This window comes from Eptatretus burgeri, chromosome 7 (assembly GCF_056783735.1).
Source record: "Eptatretus burgeri isolate ZD-2024b chromosome 7, Ebu_testis_v1, whole genome shotgun sequence".
NCBI lineage: Eukaryota > Metazoa > Chordata > Myxini > Myxiniformes > Myxinidae > Eptatretus > Eptatretus burgeri.
Window position 1 is genome coordinate 4543975 of NC_140967.1, and position 22549 is coordinate 4566523.

Consider the following 22549-nt stretch of genomic DNA (forward strand, 5'->3'; position numbering starts at 1 on the left):
TATGACAGAGTGTTCTAAAAGCCTCAAACACATCAGCTAACAATAAAACATCTGTTTTTAGATATAAATCATGATATTCTCCAAGGTTCTTTATCTTAAATATTTTCCATATTTCTTGTGCGTGTTTATATTCCTTATCACTTATCTCTTCTTCATAAAGGTTATTATAGAAACTTTCTTTTGAAGGAAGTTGTGTTTCTTTAAATCTCATAAATGAATCCATATAATCATAAGGATAAATTCCCTTACTTGTAAGAATTTTCTCTTTACTTTGAATTTCATTCCTTGTTTGAATTTCCTCTCTCGTAAGAATTCCTTCTTTAATCAGAATTTCATCTTTAATCTGAATTTCCTCTTTAGTTCGAATTTTCTTTATAATTAGAATTTCATCTTCAGTTAGAATTTCCTCTTTACTTTGAATTCTCTCTTTAATCTGAATTTCCTCTTTAGTGAGAATTTCCTCTTTTGGAAAGAATGAATTAAGATTTGGAAAAGAGTCCGTGGAGCTTAGATTTGATGCGAGGTAGGCTAGTGGTGTTCCCATAAACTTGTAAGAATCTAAAAACCTAATACGAGTTATCGGTTTTGTGAATATCATTTTTGAAAATGAAATATACTTTTGACTTGTGTTTGTTATAGCAGAAATATTCCCTGGTGTTTTTGAAAGTTCATTTATAAATAGATGTGTATCATAGTTGGCGCTGTTGTGAAGAAAGACTGGAATAAAAGAAGGTAATTTATAATTAAGATTACAACAGGAATGAGCGGGACCTCTATATTTACCAGTAAGATGACAATGGTCTCTAACTTTAAACTCCTTAATTTCCCCCTCACAAATATGACAGATATTGTTCATTCTAAATTCTAATTTTTCTTCTTTGGTTAATTTCATCGGTTCATTTGTTTCTTTCATTAATTTAGTGAGTCTTATACAATCCTTTTCTAATCGTTTTACAAACTCTTGTGAAGCATTTTTTCCACGATAATGTTCAAGTTTGTTATACTTTTCTCCAACAGATGATTTGATATAATAACAGAAACCACAAGGAATATGTTTTTGATATTTATTTGTATATGGTTCTTTTGGATTAGGAGAAGCAGTATTTATCTTTTTAAGGATACATTCAAAATCAGCGTATATCACAAATGGGTGCATGATAGATTTATTATAATCTTCAAAATAAATCTTTTCACCAGGTTTAGGCATTGTAATTACAGCTGATTTATGATTACTACAATATTTTGAATGTTGTTCTAATCGTTCTTTTGTATGAAATGAATTAAGACATCGCTTACAAGGATATATTTTGTTTGCTGTTCTGAATACCTGAGAAGAGATTAATCTTGATAAATTATTGATGTATGTGTAATGTGAATTCTTTCCAACACTAAAATATAAAAGGTCAATGTGTGTTTCTTCATTTTTATAGTTGTTTGAAATTTTTAATATTTGAACTTTGTTTGTATCCGTTAATCCATATACATTAATAGAAAGATTATTCTTTTTCTCAAATTTAGGAATATCTGTTAATGGCATTGGGAATTTAAAATCTTTAATGTCCAAGGTATTCTCATATTTCATATATTGTTTTACTCTTTCTGAATTACATTTTGGTGGATGTAAGTGAGCAAGAACAGACCAGAGAAAACATTTATTATCATTGTTCTTAATATTAACAACTGCCTTCTTTAGTTTTATTTCTTTTGGTAATTCAATATAAGAAGAAGCTTTAAGAGGGTTTGATTTTAGAATGTGTATATCTAAAAAGATGATTTTTTAATATTGAATCCACTTCCTACCACTGTATTATCAACATCCTCCTCTTGTCTTGATAGTTCTTCATAAACCCCACTATTCAAAAAATCTTGAAATGATGTTATAAAATGAAGATCTGTTCTCATATAAGGAGTTTGTTCTTCATCTTGTCTTTTCATATTCATTTTCACTCCCATATAAAACTTTAAAGTTTTTATTTCTTTTAATGTCTTTTTAATAAATTTTTCAACATCGGGTTTCACTATTTCAATTGATTCAGCTATTGATGATGGACTGGGTTCTCCAAATTGAAAAATCCTTATTTTTATATGCCCTTTAAATGCCTCATCAGTGTTTTTAATATAATAGTCTCCCTTTACTTTAAACTCATTTTTCTTGTGTTTTTGTGATTGAAGATGTTGATTATAACTACTCTTCAAAACATCCTTTGAACAGATATCACAATGTTTTCTTTCCAACTCAAGAGGAGATATTTGATGAAATAGATTAAATGTGTGTTTGTTGGTTCGGAGGTGTTTTCTATAATGTTTATATTCGTGATTACAAACATCGCAGTACGTTGTATTCACCATATTTATAGAATAAAACTTTGCTTAAACTAAAATTTTCTTGATGAAAATTTCGTTTAATTTATAGGTGAATCTGTGCTTAAAAACATTTTATCCTCCAACTTTTTCACTTCATAAATACAATGTTTCAAGACACAAAAGACAAGTTTCAATCAATCTCTTCATCTGTTAAAGATACTGAGAAATATGTCAAGGATGTAAAATTGAACAAAGATAAATATAACAACTATTGGATAAAAACTATTATGGTAAATAATATGAGTTCTTCAATTTCCTTCAGTGGAAGGGCTTTTAGTATACCTGGTAGAACATCAATTAAAGTATCTCTAACAAAAGTTTCTCCTCTCCTTCTAGTAATATATTCAAAACTAGAAAAAGCAATGAAACAAGAAAAAGTATCAAAGAACAAAAACCTTATGGATGAAGCTTTAGAAAGAAAAGATAAGACCATCTGTAATATGCAAGGAGAAATTTGTATTTTTTTCAACAACCCTAAAGATGTAAATCTTGATGAAATAAAGGATGTTAATATATCAGGTGAAATGACATTTCGTTCAATAGTAGTTAACGATAATTTTAAAATTACCTTTAATATAAAAAATGTTGTCGTTGAATCTGATAATGAAAAAAGTATATCGATATCGATGGTAATATACAACTGAAAGTATAGATGAATTTCAGTTTAAGTAAAGTTTTACTTTATAAATATGCTAGACTTTCCTGATTCTCCATATGACAAATTTGAGAATTGTCCTGCGTGTGAAAGACAGGGATTAAACACAGAGTCAAAAGCCTATAAACAATGTATATTCTGTGATTATCTTCTAATTAATGATAATAAAAAATATAAAAAGGAAAATAATTCTTTTAGATTTACACCAAAAATGAATTACTTTACAAGATTGATTAGAGAAATGAATGTAAAGTATGAGGATGATAACACACCTTTCCTTACAAGGGAAGAAACTGAACGTATAAGAGAAATGTTCAAAGGATTGTTGTTGTATATTATTCATGGATGTAATTTTCAGGGAAATATCAACACAAGATATTGTATAAATAAAATAATGGATTATCTTGAAATTAAACCTGAACTTAGGATAAAATATAGAGTTTCTAAAAAAGCTAATAATAAATTAAATAACCTGTTTTTCAAATATATAAATGAATGATTTTTTACCTATTTGGGAAAATAAGATAAAATTTAACAACCATAAAAATCTCCCAAATTCATTAAGATGTCTCATAGTTGGTTCAAGTGGATGTGGAAAAACCTGCTTACTTTTAAAAATGCTCCTCACTCCCAACTTTTTAGATTATGATAATTTAATAATTTTCACAAAGTCGAGTTTTCAACCAGAGTATCAACTACTCTCACAAGGTTTTAATGCTGGTCTTCAAAAAGAAGATATAATAGGTTTATTTAAACGTCAAAAAAACCTAAATGATTATAACATTGAAGATATAATTCAACTATTTTGTGATACACAGAGATGTAAAAAGAAATCAAATCTTATAACTTGTATTCTTAGTGATAATACGGATGATATACCGTCTCCCCAAGATTTGGATAAATCAAAAAAGAACCTCGTTATCTTTGATGATTGTGTTAATGAGAGAAACCAAACGGTAATGGACAGCTACTACACAAGAGGGAGACATTCTTCTTGTAATTGTATTTATCTTAGTCAATCGTACTTTCAACTTCCTCGTCGTTCCATCAGAAACAATGCTAATACTTTTATTTTATTCAAGTTAAATTCAATAGATATCAATAATTTTTGGAGAGATAATTGTTCTACATTATGTAGTAAAAAGAAATTTGAGGATTATATGAAGCACACGACTGAAAAATATAAATATATTGTTGTGAAACAAGATGAGATATTAAGGGATATATTTTTTGTTTTATAAACAATTACATATATAAATGACAACTATTATTATAAATCTTGTGGGTAAATCTGCTTCTGGAAAAAACTTTCATAAATCAAGGTTCTTGTGTAGTACAAATGAGAATATTGTAAATTTACTTAAAAAACACCCCGTGATACGCATTGTATCAACAACAACTAGAGCAATAAGACCTGGAGAAGTAAAAGGTGAAGATTATCACTATATTTCAGTGGAGGAACATATGCGATTGAGGAATGAAGGACAAATATTTGAGGAGGTTTCTCTTGGTACAACAAAATATTCACATTGTAAGAGTGAGTTAAAGAAACTAAAATCTGGTGGTGTTGGGATATTAGAAACTAATCCAGAAGGAACGAGACAAATTATTAAATATCTGAGCGGAGTGAAGATTTTATCATTCGGTTTTGATGTTGATGAAGAAACTCAACACAAACGTATGAAAAGCAGAGATGCAAGGATTAGTGAAGAAGAAATTACAACTCGCATTAATGTTAATAAAGAATTTGATGAAATATTTAAAGAAAAGGATTTATTTGAACACATCTACTTGAATGATGAAGAAAAGGAAAATTTCCCTGTTGATCTTTACAATTCATTAAATGATATTTTACAATAAATAAATGGATACAAAAGAAAGAGCAAGAAGATTTAAGGAACATCAAGAGTTGGTTTCAAAAGTTGTAAAACAACAGGAAGACATAAAGAAGAAACGCAGACAGAAACTAACGGGCGAAGAAGCATTTGAAAAAAACAAGAGAAATTTTTTAAACCACTTTTAAAAACTTCCCAAGAAAAAATGAAAGATGTTTCCACAGTTCCCACAGTAGAATATACTCCTAGAAAGCTTCAAATGTTAAAAGATTTCAGTCAAATGACGGAGGAAGAATTAGAGCATTTAGGAGAATTAGAATATGATGATGAAGGTTTATTTCAACAACTGGAAGAGATTAATCAACCCCTGATTATATTGTGAATGCTGTTCAAAACAATGAATATTCAGCGGATTCAAAAACCAAAGCAGGACTCATTCCAACAGAACAACCAGCAATATTTCATCTTGTTAAAGAAAAGGTATTGATATTTAATGATGAATTAAGGTTCTTAAGTTCTGCTCAACCCCTGTTAAACTAACTCCGAGATTAATGTTTCTTCTCACAAAAGATGGAAGACAAGGTTCAACTGTGAGGGATGAATCAAAGTATATTGATAAACCATTGGATATGGAAAATAATGATGATAGAGTATATATTGATTTGCTGAACACTCTAAATTATAAGGTTATTCTTTCTGGTAAAAGTAGGAAGAATGAGAAGGAGAAACACATTATTCAGGCTTTAAGTATCCTTGGTTCAGGTATTAGTTTTCTTCCAAATGACCCATCGCAATTAGTTAATAGACTGTTATTGTTGTTCGGCAGTAAGAAGGCTGGAAATAACAATTGTTTTAATGAAGCATCAGCCATTTTAGATCAGTTGATGAACATGAAAATAATTAATAAATCTCAATATAAAGACATTTTATCTCATATTAAATAAGATGAGAAGCACAATCCTGAGTTTTAATTTCACAACAAGCGACCACACATCTTCATTCCCATACCCACTACAACTTGACACAACAAAAGAATATGAGGCATCTTTATTGTCCATGGAGACTTATAATACCTTATTTAATATAACCGAGAAAAATGACAAGTTTAGTTATAATCCGGGAAGTGGATACAAAACGATAACAGTCTCACCGGAGCATACGAGATTTCTCAAATATCTTCCGAAATTGCTCGTCTTATGAAAGAACAGGGTGATGAACCAAAAAATATTATTATAAACATTCAAAAACATACTTCAAAATCAACGATTAAAGTTAAAAATAACTACAAGGTTGATTTCACAATTGATAATTCATTTAGAGAGTTATTAGGTTTCTCCTCAAAAAGATTGAAACTAATGGGACGTTTTACAGTGATAATGTCATTCAAATATCCTCAGGAATAAATTCGGTGTTAATTCACTGTGATTTGATTGATGGTGCTTATAATGATGGATTAAAAACAAATACAATATTTTCATTCAGCGCATACTCAACCCCAATTGGTTATAAATTCAATATGGAGCCTAAAAATTTGGTTTATCTACCTGTGTCAGGAAAAACCATACACAGAGTAAATTTTAGGATAACCGACCAAGATAATCGTGTGATCTCTTTTAATGGAGAAGTTATATCCATCAGAATTCACCTACGTGAAGTTTTTCAATAAATAAATACGATGGTTATTGTGAGGAAGCACGAGTTGGGAAAATATAAAATAATTACAGGAGATGGGATGTTCCTTTCCCCGTACTACAAGGGTGAAGGTATGTATCTTGGTAGAGGATACTATAAACCTAAGAGACAAAGGGGTGTCGGACATCAATTTAGAGGAGATGGGATAATTGATACTCTCATGGGTATTGGTTCAACTATTCTTAAACATAAAGACCTAATTGGTTCAACTGCTTCTGCTGTGGGAAATGTAGCAGGTGCTGTAAAGAGTATAAAAGATGCTCAGAAAGAATCTCATAAATTACAAGCAATAAAAGAAATTAAGAAAGGTAAAACTCAGTTGTCCCCCAAGAACGACAGAAAATAATTCAAATACTTGGATCAGGGTTTCAAAAGTTTTAACATCTTTTTCCTAAATAAATACAAGTATGGAAGCAATTGATAGTATCTATGATTTGGATGATACTATTATTATCTCAAACTCCACTAAAAAAGAAGATTACTTCAAGGTAAATGCAATAACTGGAACAGACTGGAATACAAATGGTACAAAAAGTTTTGAAATAAATAATCAACAAACCTATTTGAATCTCTCCGAAAGTTTCTTGTTGTGTAAATTTAAATTCACTAAGGCTGGGAATAACACAAACGCTACACTTGTAAATGATTTCTTCTGGAAAATGTTTGATAGTGTGCGATTGTATATTGGAACACAAGAAGTTGAAGCGGTTGATTATGTCTCTGCTGTATCTGAAATGATGAAATTTACACTCTATACATTCAGTGATAGAATGGGAAAGGGGTCTGTCGAAGGTTTTATTCCTGATATGTCAACGGGAACAAACACAGACCCTGGATATATTCAAAGGAAAGGAATGTATAATGATGATACAAAAGCAGAAAATAGTTTTACTGTGGCAGTTCCTCTTAAAGGTATATTTGGATTTTGTGATTATGATAAAGTTCTGTATGGTCTTAAAATTAGATTTCAACTACAAAGGAATGATAATGAAAATAGATTGCTTTTTGGTGTTGGTAATGCTTTTGGTGATCAGAATAAATTTGTAATTGAGGAGATGAGTTGGTATATCAGTGAATATACTCCTAATCTTAAAACAGAAGAGATGTTGAATCGAAGACTTAACTCAAAAAAACCACTCAGTGTATCATACCTCAAAAGAAGATGTCAACACGTTAAACTCAATCAAACTACTTACACGTGGAATTTGGGTGTTCTGGAAGGAAAGCCACGATATCTGTGGATGATTTTTAAAAAGCCAGATGGTGATACTGCGACTGATAAGAATAATGCATTGAGTGATAATGCTAAGGTGAAACAACTTCGCGTTTCTCTAGATGGAACATTTTATCCACGAGATAGATTGGAAATTAATTGGGAAAAAATGATTTTGCTGAAGCATACAAGTCTTACCAAAAGGTGTGTGAAAGTAATGGAAATAAAGAACCTATTTTGGATATGACAGCATTTAAAAGTTTGTATACAATCTATACGTTTGACCTGAGCGCTCAAAAAGAAACTATAAAGTCTAATCGAGTGGATACTTCCCTATACATTGAAAGAGGAGAGAGTGAAGAAGTTGATACATATTGTTTGCTTTTGGAAGAAACAGAATTGCAGATTAATACAGATAATGGTGTGATGATTAGTCTCACATAATTTTTTGTTAAATAAATGAGTGGCAAAGTACCAACTGGGGTATATGTTAATCAAATCAATCTTCATAAACTATCATCTTGTGTTCAAAATCAAAAGCCTTGTACGATTAACGTTAATACAATTCAGAGAAAAGGAGCAGTAAGAATTGATGTTTTGCTCACAAGAGAACAGGTTAAAATCTTGAATGACACTGGCTCACTTAAAATTAAAATGACAAAACCAATGTTGAAAAAATATTCAATAAGAGAGACGAGTGGAGGATTTCTCCCATTTCTAATTCCTTTATTTGCTGGTTTAAGTGCGGTTGGAGCATTGACGGGTGGTATTTCAACAGCGGTCAAAACTGCCAACGAAAGGAAGGCTCAACTCCAGGCTCAAAAAGAATTGGAAAGACATAACAAAGAGTTGGAGAAACAAATTAGTGGAAGTGGTGTAATTGTAGATTTTGCTGAAAAACTTGAAGGTCTGCCTGATAAAGCGAGATTGTTAGTTGGAGATATGCTTTCTTCTATAGCACAAGCAGGTGTAAAATTAACGAAAAGAGGTAATGGATTATATCTTTCTAATAAATAAATGAGCATTGATGAGTGGTTGAAAGAATTTGGAAAGAATACAACATCAAATTTACAACTTGTCAAATATTGTAAGAAATTAAAAATTCATAATGTGGTTATTTGTATGAGAGATGAATTAACAAATGTGTCGAAACATACAAAGAATATTATTATGAACTTAGAAGATAATGATGGGAACGGTTCTCATTGGGTTTGTATTTTTAATAGTCAAGACAAATATTATTTTGATAGTTTTGGTCTTCCACCACCTGTTGAAGTCATAAAATTCTTACAGAATGGTGTTTATCAAACATTTCAAGTCCAAGAATTAAATTCCAAGTGTTGTGGTCAATTATGTCTATATGTGTTATTTCAACTCAACAAAAATAAAAAATTTTATGATATTATTTTTAATCTAATATAAATGACTTATGTTGGTAAAGATGGTTCTATCTTTGGTGTATCTCAAGAACTGGATATTGATTTATCAAATTATTATACAAAGGCACAGGCTGAACGATATAAATATAATATAAACAAAAATATTAACATGAAAAATGCTTATAAATTAAAAAATTATCCAAGCCCAACTGACGCGAATGACTTGGTGAGATTAAGCGATTTATCACAATATATATACTTAAATAAAACGGCTGTGTATTCTAAAGATACAGAAGTGTTGATATTATCTCCAGGTCATACAGAATTCAGAGTTCGAATTAAAATAAATTTTTATAAAGAAGGGCGTATCGTTTGTATGAGAATAGAACAATGGGGGTATGATATGAATGATTTAGGGTATAATTGGTCATTTAAAATTAACCTCGAAGACCTGGAACAATTAAATCAGTCTCGTAAGGAAGAATATTATCCACTTGGTATCGAGAATGAGTTTTGTGGAGCCACGATTAGTAAACAACAAATAAAAGAATTTAATAAGGGTAAATATAATAATGGTTTTGCCCTTGTTTATCTCATGAAAACAGAAAAAACAGGATTATATATAATAAGTAAGGAAATACAAAATGATTTAACTATGGGAAGATGGGGAGGTGTTTCGTGCCATAATATTATTCTAACATATATTTCTAATACATAAATGACAGCAAGAAGGCTTCAAGAAAATTATCATTTCTGTGTTCAAGCATACCTTCAAGAAAAGGGTATTCGGTATTTTAATAAATATGTTCTACAACATAAGAATGAGGTATTTTCAATAAAAGATTGGCATTATGCTGATGTTGATAAACCAACAACTTTAGATTTAATTAGAATGTTAAATAATGAAAAAATTATAAGGTTAAGAAAAGGTAAGGCTCTTTTAGAAATTCAAAAGAAATTTTATTGGTATCCTGTTGTAAAAAAAATTATTTTGGATACAGGAATAACAAGAAATCCTGATGAATATATGTATAATATTCTATGGGGTGTAAACGATTCAAGTATAGTAAGGGATGAGGAAGGAGTTGAAGAAGAGAGGGAAGAGGAGGAAAAGGAGGAGGAGGAGAGAGAGAAGGAGGAAAGAGAGAAGAGAGAGAGAGGGAGGAAAGAGAGAGAATGAATAAATATCAAAATATGGAAACCAGTGAGATTCAAAAAGAATAGAGGTATTAAAGAAATTAACTTATCTCACCAGGGAGGAATACAAAGAATTAAAAAGTCTATTTGCAATACTTTCGACAAGACTATCGACATCGAGAAGACATGTATTTTAATTCAAGTTTTTTCTTAAATAAATGGAGGAGAGAGTGAAGGCATTTCTAAGGATTCTTTATGTTTTAAAAATTAAGATTCAAATGTGCATGTTGGAAACTAAAAAGGTTTTTGCACTCTGCAGAAATTTTTCTCATAAATAAATGAGTTATTGTCTCAAATGTAAAAAGAAAACTAATACTAAAAATATTTCATATATTAAAAGTAAAAATAACAGGGTTATACAAAAAGGTATATGTTCGGTGTGTGGTTCAAAAAAATCAATTTATCTCCAAACACAAACTCGGAGGAGATATACAAAAGTTTTTATCAGGAAGTAAATTTACAACTACTGGAATACCAGGGAATTACATCTTCCAGGGTATTCTTTCTGTGGTCCAGGCACAAACTTGGATAAAAGATTAGATGAGGCAGACAATCCTAAATCCTGGAGTAAACCAATCAATAGAGTTGATGAAGTGTGCATGAGACACGATATTGATTATGGGAATACCACAACGTTGGAAGAAAAGCATGAAGCCGATAGAGAAATGTTATATAATTTGTCTCTGATACAAAATCCAACCTTGAGAGAAAAAGTTGATAGGTTCATCGTGAAGAAGATGATTAGTGCTAAATTGAAACTTGGACTTGGAAATTCAAAAAACTTATAGGCTCTAATGATGCCATTAAGACTGAAGAGCAATTAGCTGATGAATTACATAAACCAATATTCACAAAGTTTCAGAGAAGGAAAGTTTATTCCAAGGAAGTTGATTATATCTGGTCTGCTGATTTGATTGAACTCAATAATGATAAGGGGTACAAGTATGCTTTAACCGTTATTGATTTGAGGAGTAGATATGCGTGGGTTGTCCCTTTAAAAACAAAACAGGTAATACTCTTATGTTAGCTTTTCAACAGATATTTAATAAAAGTAAGAGAAAACCTAAGAAATTGTGGACTGATGAGGGTAGAGAGTTTTATAACAAGACATTTATGAATTTTCTAAAAAATAACAGTATTACATTATACAGTACCTTTAATGAAGGGAAGGCAGTTGTTGTTGAACGTTTTAATCGTACCTTAAAAGAGAGACTATATAAAAAATTCACACAACTCGGTTCACAACAATGGTCATCTTTTATTCAGGATATTGTGGATAAGTATAATGACACGATTCACACGTCAACGAATATGAAGCCATCAGAAACATTTACAAAATTAAAATATGAAAAAGAGATTAATGTCAGAAAACCTAAGTTCAAAGTTGGTGATATCGTAAGAATATATAGGTGGAAATCTCATTTTGAAAAGGGTTTTACTGAACGATGGACGAAAGAACTTTTTAAAATTGTTGATGTAATAGATACAGTTCCTTGGACTTATAAATATATGATTTGGAAGGGGAAGAGATTTTAGGTTCATTTTATTCACAGGAATTACAAAAGACAAAACTAAGCAGATAATACACCTTTGTGGACACTAGAGGGACAAGTATATAATGTGTGTCAAGGGGGACGTTCTTAGATCTGTGAACCCCAAACACAGAATCCTCAACTGAATAGTCAAGGCTTAACTTTTGTTTGTGTGTGTGTGTGCAATGGGAGCAATAGGTTGGCGCTTCACTCCCTCCTACTATACACCGTTGTGGACACTCGAGGGCCAAGTCCGAGGTGTATAACAGTATATAATGTGTGTCAAGGGGGACGTTCTTAGATCTGTGAACCCCAAACACAGAATCCTCAACTGAATAGTCAAGGCTTAACTTTTGTTTGTTGATGTGTATGTGTGTGTGTCCCAACCCTCACATTCAAAATCTCAACCCCAACCCTCACATTCAAAATCTCAACCCCAACTCAATCCTCGCCCAACACAATGTCTTTTTCAAAATGAGATTTCCACCTATATATATATATTTTTACGTTTTTTTTTTCTTCTTCCAATTCTGTCTTTTAAGGCTTTCAGGTTTGATGACGTAGAAAGAGGGAGTAAGCCTGCACTTTCTTCCCAGAACGAACAATGTATATTTTTTGTTTTTTTTCTCTTCTTCCAATTCTGTCTTTTAAGGCTTTCAGGTTTGATGACGTAGAAAGAGGGAGTAAGCCTGCACTTTCTTCCCAGAACGAACAATGTATATTTTTTGTTTTTTTTTCTCTTCTTCCAATTCTGTCTTTTAAGGCTTTCAGGTTTGATGACGTAGAAAGAGGGAGTAAGCCTGCACTTTCTTCCCAGAACGAACAATGTATATTTTTTGTTTTTTCTCTTCTTCCAATTCTGTCTTTTAAGGCTTTCAGGTTTGATGACGTAGAAAGAGGGAGTAAGCCTGCACTTTCTTCCCAGAACGAACAATGTATATTTTTTGTTTTTTTTTTCTCTTCTTCCAATTCTGTCTTTTAAGGCTTTCAGGTTTGATGACGTAGAAAGAGGGAGTAAGCCTGCACTTTCTTCCCAGAACTTTCTTGATCTTGCTCCCATCAAGCACCATCCGACAAAGAACTACATCGATAGGTTTAGATCCCAAAGAGTGATAGCAACTCCAAAAGTCTCCAAAATATAAATAAATAAAATAATAATAATAATAAATAAATAAATAAATAAATAAAAGCCCCCAAAAAAGTTTCAAGTGTCCAACATAAACCCAACTCTCCAAGTCTTCAAGGTATAACCACATTCCCGTTGAGTTTCCAAGATATGTATCACATTGTGAGTTATCAATCCAGAACCCACATTTCAAGTATTCAAAGTAAAACCAACTTACAAAGTCTCTTAAGGATAACTCATTTACTGATTTTTTCAAAATTTGTGAGTCTCCAAGGTAGGCCCCATATTTAGAACCATCTTGGCAGAACCCTTTTCCTGAGTCTCCAAGGTAGTTATTTAAACCATCAAGGCAGAACTCATTTACTGATTTTTTCAAAATTTGTGAGTCTCCAAGGTAGGCCCCATATTTAGAACCATCTTGGCAGAACCCTTTTCCTGAGTCTCCAAGGTAGTTATTTAAACCATCAAGGCAGAACTCATTTACTGATTTTTTCAAAATTTGTGAGTCTCCAAGGTAGGCCCCATATTTAGAACCATCTTGGCAGAACCCTTTTCCTGAGTCTCCAAGGTAGTTATTTAAACCATCAAGGCAGAACTCATTTACTGATTTTTTCAAAATTTGTGAGTCTCCAAGGTAGGCCCCATATTTAGAACCATCTTGGCAAAACCCTTTTCCTGAGTCTCCAAGGTAGTTATTTAAACCATCAAGGCAGAACTCATTTACTGATTTTTTCAAAATTTGTGAGTCTCCAAGGTAAAACTTGTATTCTGGCTCATCAAGGTATAACTTGTTCAGTGGGTATTGTCTTGATAACTCACAATGAGTACTATTGCTGTAAAACTCTTTTTCAGGATTTTGCTGGTCTCCAAGGTATAACTCTTTGGTTGGGTCATCAAGGACGAACTCGTTCTGTGGGTCTTGGTCGCTCATAAGGTCTTCAACCAAGCCAACAATTTCGCCCCAAGTTGTAGCAAAAGCAGTATTTTCATTTCGTATTTCAGACACAATTTCCTGTGAGAGAAAATAATAATGTATTAATTAAGTTATTTAATTATTAAATGAGTATGCTTCAATCAAAGTTTGAAAATAGGAAAATAAAAAATCTTACCTCAATAGATAAGAGGTTTGAATCCAGTTCATCAACTTGAAGGTTTAGTTCCATAGAAGACAGAGAGTTCCAAGGAACACTAAAGTCATCCCACTCAAGGTCTTCAACCAAGCCAACAATTTCCCCCAAGTTGTAGCAAAAGCAGTATTTTCAGATACAATTTCCTGTGAGAGAAAATAATAATGTATTAATTAAGTTATTTAATTATTAAATGAGTATGCTTCAATCAAAGTTTGAAAATAGGAAAATAAAAAATCTTACCTCAATAGATAAGAGGTTTGAATCCAGTTCATCAACTTGAAGGTTTAGTTCCATAGAAGACAGAGAGTTTGAGACAAGCACACAGAACACCATTGCCAGCAAGAACAAATGTTTAAAATGGAGCCTGGGTTTGAAGCTTTTATAGAGAAAGACTGGTGGGTGTGGTTTCCTTTGGAAATTCCCTGGGCAAGCCTAGGCAAGCCTTCATTGGGAAATTTTTCAAAACCATAACATCCTGTAATTTTCTAGTGATTTCTTTGTGAGTCAGAGATGAACTGGAAATGATGTAAGAGTGGGCGGGGCTTAGCAAAAGTAGGCGGAGCTTAGGAAAAGTGGGCGTGGCTTAGAAAAATACCTTATGAAAAGTGGGCGGAGCTTAGCAAAAGTGGGCGGGGCTTAGGAAAAGTGGGCGTGGCTTAGAAAAATATCTTATGAAAAGTGGGCGGAGCTTAGCAAAAGTGGGCGGAGCTTAGGAAAAGTGGGCGTGGCTTAGAAAAATTACCTTATGAAAAGTGGGCGGGGCTTAACAAAAGTGGGCGGGGCTTAAAGAAAAGTGGGCGGGGCTTAACAAAAAATAACCTGTGGCTCAGGAGGTGGTCAAACAAGAGCATTAAGAGAAGTTTATCATTTCGTAATGGCACAAATGGGGTATCTTAAAAAATATAAAGATTCAAATGTTTTGTTTGTTAATATTTTAGATGGGGATTATTGTGCAAAGAAAATTAAACTATTGAAGGAATTTAAGAATGAACAAATCTTTATAGGTTCAATGAGTGAGCTGTTCAACCCCCAGGTGTTCAATTCAATGAGGTTCAACCTCCAAGTTAAAAGGGGAGACAAATAAATATACCTTGGGATAAAAAGGGGATTTATTTTTAGGGAAAAAAAATATAAATCGCTGAAAATCCCCCATTCATTTACATGGGGCAAAGTGAGCCAGAATCAGTATTCTTACCCTACTTATATGTATGTATGTATATATATATATATATATATTATATATATATATATATATATATGTATGTATATATATTGTTACGGCTGTGGAAATTTGCAATACACCAGAAAGGTCCTCAGGTTAGATATATCGATAAGTTCATGTGTAGTTTGTCCACACCCGTTGTTTAGAGGGAATATGTGTGATTCATCCGGGCTGCGACGCTTTGAGTTAGCCATTTTTCTTTATCTATCATTATTTTGTACCAATCACCGCCCAACAACCAAATAGCCACCACCAACAATGCCCCCGAACAACTACACCAAGCCGCCACTACTTTCACCTCCACAACCCCACACCGCAAGCATCGCCTCACCCCCATTCTCAAACGACGCCCGCCAACAACCAAACCACCACAGCAAACCCCTCACCACCTTCGCCTTTCTCCCTCCACAACCATCAACCACACCACCTGTCAACGCTGAACGTCATGCTGTCCAAAGCCCGTTCGGTGATTGTTGCCGAACGCGTCGAGCCGCGAGTACAAATGGATGCCTTTACGGGAGAGGAAATCGGATCAGGGGAGGTTCACGCCCCCTTTTCCTCTGTCCAATGGGCGAGCGTCGGGCGGTGTGGCCCTGCCCCCAAGCGCGATGCATGTGGATTCCTTTTAGGAGGAAATTCGGATCAAGAGAGGCTCACGCCCCTTTTTGCCCTACCGATGGCTGAACATCGGGTGGCGTGGCCCCGCCTCCAAGCGCGTTTTGATCCACGAATTTACATACACGCTCCTCCCCCGGTCTATAAAGACGCGAGCACAAGGTAACTCGCGGCTGGCTGGTCGAGTGAAGATGGAGGTCGTCGTCGAGGTTGTCGTTGTTGGGTCGTGGTCGAACTCGTGGAGTCTGAGTCGTGTGGTTGTGGGGATCGGACGGTGAAGGGGACGGAGCTCGGAGTTGAGGTCGAGGGACGAGTCACGGAGTGAAGCAGGGACGCGGAAGAGGGCTCAGGGGTGAGAGTTCGCCGAAGTCGGTGTGGTCCCAAGGCCCCGCTAGCGGGATGGAGCGTCCGCGATTTCTCTCTCTCCACCCTGAGCATCAACAATTCCGCTAGCAGGACGGAGCGTCCGCCATTTCTCTCTCTCCACCCCGAGCATCAACAATTCCCCCCATCCGCGCTGAGATAGCGCCGGTAACCCCGTCCGTTCCCCACCCCAATCGTGGTGTCGACCGACCAACACGTGCCTGCGCAACGCACGCCTAAAGGAGCTCACCAACCACGCCAGGGGCACTGAGTCAGGCACGTTACGCTGACATTGCGGCTCGCCCGCCACCGCGCCACGAGGGCGCGGGTAAGACCCCTTCGGTCTCGTGGACCTGGCCACTCACCCAGGTCCCACGTACATTTGGTCCACGGACCTGTCTGCCCCCTTGCCTATGAGGGTGGCTAATTATTTGCTTTTTGTGTAAATGTGTGTGTGGCGCCAGTCTTTTAAGTGAACCTGAATAAGTGCTTGTACATTGCTTTATTCGGTTGTCGCTCTGCGTTGCTTTCATTGCTTTGACTGTTATATGTGCATTCTTACTGTATGGCTGTGAATACGTGCTTGCCTTGTGTGTGTGAAATAAAAGTGATTGTTAAATTGTGACCCATTTCATTGCGTCCTTTCCTTCGTTTGAAAGTGCTATCTTGCATCACGTAAGGGATTGGTCGTGGGTTTAGACACCCAGCAAGTAATCTGAACCGTCGAGGTCGGCGATAACTCTGCTCGGTTATCCCCTTAGCACGGATGAGCCGCTTAAGCGGTTCGTGTCCGGAGCTGACCTGCGGCGTGGTACAACTCCTCGGTACGCTACCCGCGCGGGTACTTAGGTATATCGACATTCGGCGATTCACCCTACTTCGCGCGGGGAGAATGCGGACTGGGTTGTGGTGAGGTTAAAGCCCCACCCGTGACTGGCTCCTAGCAGTAGTTCCAGGAGGGTCACGACTGAATTGTCCGTCCGGTGGGCGACTCGGTTGAAATTGGAGTTACGCAATCGCTCGCACGCCTGGCGGGCCAGAATTCGTAACAATATACATTTTTATATATATATATATATATATATATATATATATATATATATATATATATATATATACATATATACATATATATATACATATATATATATATACATATATATATATATATATATATATATATATATATATATATATATATATATATATATATATATATATATATATACAGTCATCCGTCGCCATATCGCGGTTCACCTTTCGTGGTCTCACTGTATCGCGGATTTTTAACTCTTACATATCTAATTTTATATCACGGATTTTTCTCTATATCACGGGATTTTGCGGTATAAATATATTTTTATATATTTATTATTTTAATTATTTTTATGGTAAAATAAGCATTTTCTCGGCTAAAAAAAAAAAAATTATTAAAACATATTGTTACGGCTGTGGAAATTCGCAGAGCACCATATAGCTCCTTAGTTCAGTTATGCCGACAAGTTTGTGTTCCGATAGATTTCCCCACCGTTGTCGAAAGGGCTTTATTCGTGTCACCCGGGCTGTGATCTTTGAGGTAGCCGTTTTTCTTTTACTATCATTATTTTGGACCAACCACAATGCCAACCACCAACCACCTTCTCTACCACGCCAACCACCAACCACCTTCTCCACCATGCCAACCACCAACCACCTTCTCCACCACACCAACCACCAACCACCTCCTCCACAACGCCAACCACCAACCACCCTCTCCACACCGCCTTCACAACAACATCTCCTCACCATCTCCTAAACCACATCTCCCCTGATAAATCAACACTAACAACATTGCCTCACCTTCATTTCCGAAACGACGCCATCTTGGCGCCAGCCATGGCGAGTCCGCATTGCTGCAGGCAGACGCGGGGGTTTCCTCGCCACGCAAGTCGGTGATTTTGCGCACGTCCGCTCGCCGCGCAGGGTCGCTGTCTTCGCGCACGTCCGCTCGCCGCGCAGGGTCGTTGTCTTCGCGCACGTCCGCTCTGTGCAAGCTTTGCCTCGGAATTTGGATCAAGAGAGTGAGAGGGGCGGAGCCAGTGGGGGTCAGAGGTGAGAGTGTGAAGGCCAAACCTCGTCTCTCAGGCCCTATAAAAGGCCGAGCGGAACGACAAGCGCAGTGAGTCGGTGGAGTGTCTGTCGGGGTTCGGAGCGCCTGGAGCCTGAAGCCTGCAGTCGGTGGAGAAGCTGAGGAGAGTGGAGGAGACGCGAGCATGGCCAAGCCTGCTGTGCCGCGCGGAGCTGCGTGTTCGTATGTGAGCCGGAGAGAGCTCGCCAACCAGCCCCGAACGGTCTGAGGTGATCGGGCTTCGGAGCAGTCCGAGCATCGCTGAGGGACGGACGGGTTCTTAGAGAAAGCATCAACTCAGAAAGAGCAAAGACCCGTTCGTTCCTCTCAGGCGTTGCCGGCTGGGGCCCAAATCACCAGGCCGCGGCCGAGCCGCGGTTACGCAAGCTGCCATGGGGAAGGAACGTCGTGGGTCACCCCAGCGAGGAAGGTAACCTGCGCAGCCTCTTGGAGCTCCTTCGGTCCTCAAAGCCCCAGGTTTATAAAGACCCCGAAAGGTCCAGTCTACCCCCTTGTCTTTGAGGGGGTTTTCCTTACTTTTCTTTGTATGAAAGTTGTGGCGCCGAGTCCATGAAGTAGAACTGTGTATAAGTGTGTAAAGAATAAATAAACGGTCGTAGTTCCTTTGCATTGTTTTGTTGGCTGTATAATTGCATATGTGCATGCTTGTATACGTGACTGCATGAATACCTGACTGCATATGTGTGTGAATAAATGTGCTTGTTTGAATGTTGACCTGTTCGTTGCGTCATTTTCCTTCCATTGAATTGCCGTATTGCATTTCGGAATAATAGCGGGCTTTTTAATAGCCGATAATAGAATCGGGTCCAGCGAGGCCTCACGATAATACCCCGCTCGGTTATCCCAAAACGGAGCGAGCTGCTTAAGTGGCTCGTGTCCAAGCAGGCCTCGCTGAGGTACAATCTCTCGGTAATCTACCCGCGCGAATAATTAGGTAAATCGATTATTTGGCGATCGGACCCTGTAGCGCGCGGGTGCAGTGCGGACAAGGTTGTGGTGTGCTTGGAGCACACCCGTGACTGGTTTTCGGCGTTGTTCCGGAAAGTTGCGACTGAATTGCACGTTCGGTGGGCGAAGCGGCCGCGATTCGGTTAAACGCGGTCGTTCGCACACCGGCGGGCGAGAATTCGTAACAATATTACAAGAAATAAAATACTGTACATAGTGTACAGCAGAAGAGTAGACAAAGAGTCGTGCGTATGGAAAACGCAGATGCGGCCGCTTCCCCTTGCGCTAGTTTACCCACGTGAGATCGTACATGGCACGCTATTGGCTGATAGATGGGAGGCGACCAACCAGAGCATGGTGTTCTGTATCCTGGGTTCTGATTGGCTCGGCGACCTTAGCATCATTCTCTGAATCTCCCGTGCATAGCATGCATTCAGCATCCCGCCTTGTCCATTTCACATCCACGTGCGATCGCTACTCGTCGTGTTACTCTGCGGTGTTGTGTTTGTGTGAATTATCCGTGAAAGTTTTAAATTTATTTCAACCCCAACAATGCCGCCCAAACGTTCTGCACCTTCGAAGGTATCTGGCACTGAACCTAAGCGGCTGTTAATGAGGATGTTAATGAGCTGATTGATGCCCACTCACGACCGTTGACGGATGAAGACCTCACGGATATGACGAAGTCAGCAAGCGAGGAAGAGGAAGAGGAACCAGAGGAACCAGGGTTTCAAGAAGAAGAGGAGGTTGGCCTAACACTCGAATGGCTCGCAACCATGGTCAAAATGGCCAAAGACCTTCAGCGAGTGGCTCAAGAATGGGACCCCCACATGCTTCGTTCGTTGCAGTTTGCAAATACCATCGAGGGGGGCATGACGGTTTATAAAAACCTTCTTGCACAGAAGAAGAAACAGCACCAGCAACTCCCCATAACCATGTTCCTCACTCGCAAGAAGAGACAAGTTACGCCTACACCTTCAGCAGAAACTGAAATTCCAAACGAGGGCGAAGATACTACACCACCTGACGAAGCGCCTGATGCAGTGGCGCCTTCAGAAGAGCTGCAATGCTCTTTCTGGCTGTGCAGTACATTCATCATCGTCATCACCTTCATCGTCATCAGAACTGCACAGCTAATGCATCATCATCTTCATCACGCAAGTTGTAGTATCTTCAATGGCAAGTACCCATTAGAATTTTATATGTTGTTAAAATGTATGTTTAAGAGTATTGGAAGTGTTTATAAGAGTATGGGAAAGGTTAATGAGAGTGTGGGAAAGGTTAATAAGAGTGTGGGGAGGGTCATAAAGCTTTAAAATATATATATATAAATAATAAAATAAACATATGGTCACTGCTTCGCAGATTTTCACTTATCGCGGGGGGGGGGGTTTGGAACATAACCCCCGCGATAAACGGGGGATTACTGTACATACATACATACATATTTATATCCATTCATTGGGACCATACTCTGTGCAGAGCGTTGGTGCTGCCAAAGCAGACTCCTTGGCTATCGGACACAATCCTGGACGAGTTGACACTCCGACGCAGGATATCAGCAAGCTGGTACTCATTTTGTCGACCTCGGAAGGTTGACAGGCAGAGTTAACCCCACCTGGTATTAATTCAACAGCCGAGTGGTGTTTGAAATCAGGATCATAGGATATATATATATATATATATATATATAGGATATATATATATATATATATATATATAGGATATATATATATATATATATATATATATATATATATATATATATATATATATATATATATATATATATATATATATATATATATATATATATGCGTGAGTTTCTTTTTTTGTTCCTTACATGTTTCTGAAACTCAGGGCCAATTTCCCCATTTGCGGTGCAGCATTATTTTCACACGTGGAAGATCAACATCATAATATAATCTTTCAATTCCATATCAAATTAATGTGTAAAAATATGATATAACGGTTCCTTCAGCAACCTCTCATCATACGTTACTTGACGTATACCCTCCACTTATCTCACATTGGCTCGAGCGGTGGCACGTCACGCCAACTTTGGTTGGGAGAGGGGCGGAGTTTGGACTGCGCATGCGCATTCAGCCAGTCTGATGTTTTACCAAAGTCTAAATAATCCGATCTTGATCAGAATCACTCACCATTGATGGCGAGAGAGTACACGGTGTTGCTTGATCAAGTCTTCTTCAATCTGTGCTCCTTTCCACAAAAAAACAGAAAAATATCTCATGCCGGTGGATCGATGCGTGCCTTGCAGGACCTGCAGGATGCCCTCGTGGTGATGGAAGAAAACCAGCACAAACTTCTGGCTATCGGGGAGGTATCACAACTTTGTCATATGCCTTCCCCTTGTTGATTCGTTTTGAAGGAAAAGTATAATCAAAGAGCATGTTGCTGTCATTTTAAAAAAATTGCTGTTTTCTGATATTTAACTCTCTCTTTATTTTTATGTTTTTTGTTTTACTTTTCTTCTGCAAAGTGGGTGCATTATGGGAATGTTTTGTTGTAGTCTCCACCGTTTTGACCTGGTTTCCGACAAGTGGCTTTCATTTGGGAGAAGGATCGTTTGATGATGGAAAGTTTTTGTAAATATATATATTTTTATCATTATTTCTCCTGATGGGAGAAATATATATATATATATATATATATATATATATATATATATATATATATATATATATATATATATATATATATATATATATATATATATATATATATATATATATATATATATATTGTTGCGAATTCGCGCCTGCCGGCGTGCGAACAGCCACGTGACTCGAAACGCGGCACGTTGCCCACCGGACGGACAATTCTGTCATAACCCTCTCGGACTAACGCCGGGAGCCAGTCACGGGTGGGCCTTTCGGCCTCACCACGATCGTGCCAATCGGCCACCCACGTGGGATAGGGTTGTTCGCCAAACTCGACCTACCTAAGTACCCACGCGGAGGGTAGACCGGGCGATCGCACCTCGCCGCAGGTCGACTCCGGACACGGGCCGCTTAAGCGATCCGTTCCGTACTATCGGGATAACCAAGCAGTGTTATTGTCGGCCTCGACGGTTCCGATTAATTATCGGGCGTATTAAGCCCACTACCAACCCTTTACGTGAAGCAAGAT

General features: G+C 36.9%; 1 protein-coding gene and 1 long non-coding RNA gene across 2 annotated transcripts in view; one reads left to right on the top strand and one right to left on the bottom strand.

Annotated features, from left to right (window-relative positions):
• Positions 1 to 22549, top strand: part of TATDN3 (TatD DNase domain containing 3) — a 111483-nt gene that overhangs the window by 69258 nt on the left and 19676 nt on the right. Inside the window, exons 6-7 of the mRNA XM_085887320.1 lie at positions 20882 to 20968; positions 21678 to 21740. Of these exons, the coding sequence (XP_085743446.1) occupies positions 21702 to 21740 (39 nt within the window). The 5' untranslated portion in view covers positions 20882 to 20968; positions 21678 to 21701. The remainder of the gene's footprint in view (positions 1 to 20881; positions 20969 to 21677; positions 21741 to 22549) is intronic.
• On the bottom strand, positions 11574 to 15313 carry LOC147022587 (uncharacterized). Its single transcript, XR_015059801.1, has 2 exons — positions 14103 to 15313; positions 11574 to 14005 (listed from the first exon to the last, which is right to left on the bottom strand). It is a non-coding gene; the product is annotated as an uncharacterized LOC147022587 (long non-coding RNA).